Raw genomic sequence first — 3757 nt, 5'->3', positions numbered from 1 at the left:
GTTTAACTCGCATGACATTTTTATTTCGTTATTAGCGTTTTCGCGCAGAATCTGGCGCCTCCGATGGGTTGTCGGGCTGCTTTTTTTTTTTTTTCCTTCCCCGTTCCCTTCCCCTCCTCCCCCTCCCCCCTCCCCTCCTAGCTTGCAGGAAATGATGGCAAACCGCGATCTGAAATGATTACTCCGGAAAAAAACGCTTTTATACCAGGAGAGCATCCACGGGGCTAGGCAGAGGCGAGAGGCGGCCGCGGGGCAGCGGGGAGCCGAGCAGCCAGCCGCCGGCGGAGCCGGGACCCCCTCCCGCACTTCTCTCCGACGATGCCGGACGAAGCCACGGAAAACGCCGGCTCCACCTCCGCCCGCGTCTCGTCCTTCTTCATCGAGGACCTGCTGGGCACCGAGGGCACGGCGGGCGGCGGGGCGCGGCGGGCGGCGGCGGCGGGCGGCGGGCGCGGGGGGCCGCGCTGCGGGCCGCCCTCCCCGCTGCGCATCGGCGCCCCGGGCTGCCCGCTCCGCGACGCCGCCGTGGGCTGGTACCGCCGGGCGCACGCCGCCTTCCTGGGCTGCGCCAGCCCCGACAGTAAGTCGCCTTTCCCCACCCTTCACCGCCGGGCCCGGCCGGGGATGGGGATGGGGATAGGGCTGGGGCTGGGGGTGTTCCTGCTCCCCCCGGGGTGGGGGGTCCGCGTCCCGGAGCAGGCCGGGGGAGGATGCACGGAGTGCCCCCGCAGCCCCCGCCCTGCCTCCCCGCTTTCGGCCGCTCGGGGCAAATCTCCGGAAATGCTCCCTATGTGTCAGGCACCTGGAGCCTCCGCCCCGCCGCCCAAAGTGTAAACAGCGATTCTTGGCTTGCTTGGGGATTTTTTTTCTTTCCCTTTCCCTCCCCCCATCTCTCTTTTTCTTTCTCTATTTTCTCTCCTTTTATTTTTAAATTTTTTTTAAGAGGCAGGTCTGGCTGCTTTTTTTCTTTTTTTTTTTTTTTTTGAGTCCCCATCAAGCCGGAAAGCTAGGAGCACCGGCAGCGCAGTGGAGACTTTGGGAAGCCGGGGGAGCAGCTGGGCTCGGTCCCGGCCGCCCCTTCCCTCAGAGCCAGCCCCGCTGCCCTCCGCCCGCAGCGGGGCCTCTCGCTGCAGGCATCCCAATGGAGAGGGTGTTGGAGCAGAAGCCGGGGTTCCAGGCAGAAATTAACATATGACAGAGTGAACGGGCTGCCATTAGTGGTTATTTTCTGTCTCCTGATAGAAAAAAACATTGCGCCTCGGCGCATCTCTGTGACCTTATACGAGCCTGCAGAAACCTCATGATTGCTCAATAAGGAAAAGAGGCGTGATTTGTAATCCAAATAGTTTCTTTTTACATTAATGGACTTATTAATATTTTTAATTTCTCTCAGAAGTACATATAGAGACAGCAAAGTACTCCAGAAACAACTGCGCTTTTTTTTCCTTTTTTTTTTTTCTTTTTTTTTTTAAATTCTGTTTCCCTCTATTCTATAAAGAGTAGGAAATATTTTTTCCCTTTTAAAATTGTAATTGGAATGCACAGTGTTGGAGACTCCATGGAGGTATGTCCCAATACTGGAATAGTTGTCCCCATCCATTAGCTTTTTTAAGTCCAGAATAATGTGAATTTTTTTTTTTTGCCCCACTCTGTATACACACGGACGCACTATTTTGCTTGCCCCTCTGACACAATATACTTACTCACAAATGTACTTTTAAGTATGTATACGTGCATGCGTGTGTAAATATAGACTTGCATATATAAATAAGAGGTCACGCATACATACAAATGTATGTACACACATTCCTCTGTGTACATACATATATAAAAATTACATACGTACTTCTGGATATCCACGTGCGTGTTTACACTCAGGGAGGCGTTTTATGATTTGAAAACAGCCCATGGGGGTGTTATGTGCATACACAGGAGTGCGTTTATGTGTGTGCACACACATGCAGAACCACGAGCATGTCCGTAGATCAGTACATTTATATACATAAAATACAGGGCTGTATTTCCATATAAGCATATGTGCATGTGTGTGTATACACAGAAATATCTGGGAGTTTATCGGAGGAGGCAGAGCAGCGGCAGGAGCCTTTACCCGGGCCCCTCGCTGCCCGGCCTTGCTCTGGTTTCCCCTCCCGGTGAGCAGGGAGGGCGGGCGGGCTGCGCGATGCCCCTGCTCCCTCCATGCCTGCAGCCCCCCTCTGCCTCTCTTTGCAGCCAGCGACCGGGACTCGCCGGAGCTGCCCGAGGAGCCGGCGGAGCGGGCGGGCGGCGGCGGGCGGGCGGCGGGCAGAGCCGCGGCGGGCGGGCGGCCGGGGCCGGGCGGCCGCGAGGAGGAGGAGGAGCGCGGCGAGGAGCCGGGAGAGCCGGAGCAGCGCAACGCCGGCCGCAAGAAGAAGACGCGCACGGTGTTCAGCCGCAGCCAGGTGTTCCAGCTGGAGTCCACCTTCGACGTGAAGCGCTACCTGAGCAGCTCCGAGCGGGCCGGGCTGGCCGCCTCGCTGCACCTCACCGAGACCCAGGTGAAGATCTGGTTCCAGAACCGCCGCAACAAGTGGAAGCGGCAGCTGGCCGCAGACCTGGAAGCGGCCAACCTCTCCCACGCCGCCCAAAGGATAGTGCGGGTCCCCATTTTGTACCACGAGAACTCGCCGGCGAGCGCCTTGGGCTTCACCCTGCCGCACATGTCGCCCCCCTTGGTGGGCTTCTCCAGCGGCGTCAGCTACCCCCTGGGCACCTTCCCCGCCGCCTCCCTCCCTTTCCTACGGTCGCAGATGACAGGACTCGTCTGAGCGCCCACCTCTGCCGGGACAGCGGCCCCCTCGCTCCCTCCCTCGGCTTCCAGCTCCACCCCCCTTCCTCCACGGACTTTTTATTTTCAACTTACACGTTTCTTGATTTTCTGCTTTTTTGATTTTTTTTTTTTTTTAACGTGCAATAAACTTACTCTTGGGGTTGACTCGGAGCGTCATGCGGCAGCCCGGAGGGAGCCGAAAGGACTTGCAAGACCCCAGCCATGCACAGGGATCAGGTCGGCGGGGCTCTCACCGCCGCGCATCCAAAGAGAATCCAGCCCCGCGGCAGCGGCAAAACCCTCACGGCCGGCCCGGCCCGGGGCTGACGCAGGCCGGCGTTTTCCGGGGGGGAACAGACTCCCCCGAGCCTTCCTCCCGCACCCCGCGGAGCTGCCGAGCGTGACACGAATGTACGGAACAGCTCGGCCCAGCCCCGGGGCCCCGCCGCGGCCGAGAGACCTCCCCGGGACCTGGGGGGCCCGGGCCAGCGCTCCCGCCGGGGAAACCTTTCAGCCTCCCCGCTGCCCCAGCAGCTTTCGGTGCAGAGCGAGGGACCCTGCTGATCCCGGCCTCCAGCAGCTTCTCCAGGGCCCTTTGTTTTAGCCACTCAACCCGTACATATCCCCCTCCCGTCGTTACTCTCATTTCCATACTGCCGACACCCAAGCATGTGCTGGTGCCCCCGGTCCTTCTCGATGCAGAAGTTTTGATTTGAAACAACTTGAAGGCAAAGTGTTGGAAAGAATTCGCCCTGCTGAAATCCGAGCTGTGAGGATTTGGTTTCTTTGTTTTCGTTTTATTTCCCTGGCAAATTATCGGCTAAAATACACGGGTTTATGTATACACATATATATGTAATTCTACATACTGTATTTTACGAGTGGATTTGCCACTTTTTTTTTTTTTAATCTCCTGGAGAGGTTGAGGAAAGCTCACCTCGACTTGAG

The 3757-nt window shown here is 57.5% G+C and overlaps 1 protein-coding gene across 1 annotated transcript; it reads left to right on the top strand.

The window, feature by feature from the left end:
- Nucleotides 1-253: 253 nt before the first annotated feature.
- Nucleotides 254-2807, top strand: LOC136556161 (homeobox protein HMX1). Its single transcript, XM_066549212.1, has 2 exons — nt 254-580; nt 2233-2807. Exons 1-2 carry the CDS (start codon nt 319-321, stop codon nt 2805-2807), a joined length of 837 nt encoding a protein of 278 aa, XP_066405309.1. The 5' UTR covers nt 254-318.
- Nucleotides 2808-3757: the final 950 nt, after the last annotated feature.

The sequence above is a fragment of the Molothrus aeneus genome, chromosome 4 (genome assembly GCF_037042795.1).
Source record: "Molothrus aeneus isolate 106 chromosome 4, BPBGC_Maene_1.0, whole genome shotgun sequence".
In the NCBI taxonomy this organism is placed as follows: domain Eukaryota; kingdom Metazoa; phylum Chordata; class Aves; order Passeriformes; family Icteridae; genus Molothrus; species Molothrus aeneus.
Note: the sequence above shows the minus strand (reverse complement) of the source record. Positions and strands in the feature narration are given on the sequence as shown.

What these genes read in the sequence shown, in the direction of transcription:
- LOC136556161 (XM_066549212.1), top strand. Translation starts at nt 319, where the DNA reads ATGCCGGACGAAGCCACGGAAAACGCCGGCTCCACCTCCGCCCGCGTC. An exon ending in GGGCTGCGCCAGCCCCGACA is followed by an intron (nt 581 to 2,232) that starts GTAAGTCGCCTT and finishes CTCTCTTTGCAG; the next exon opens with CCAGCGACCGGGACTCGCCG.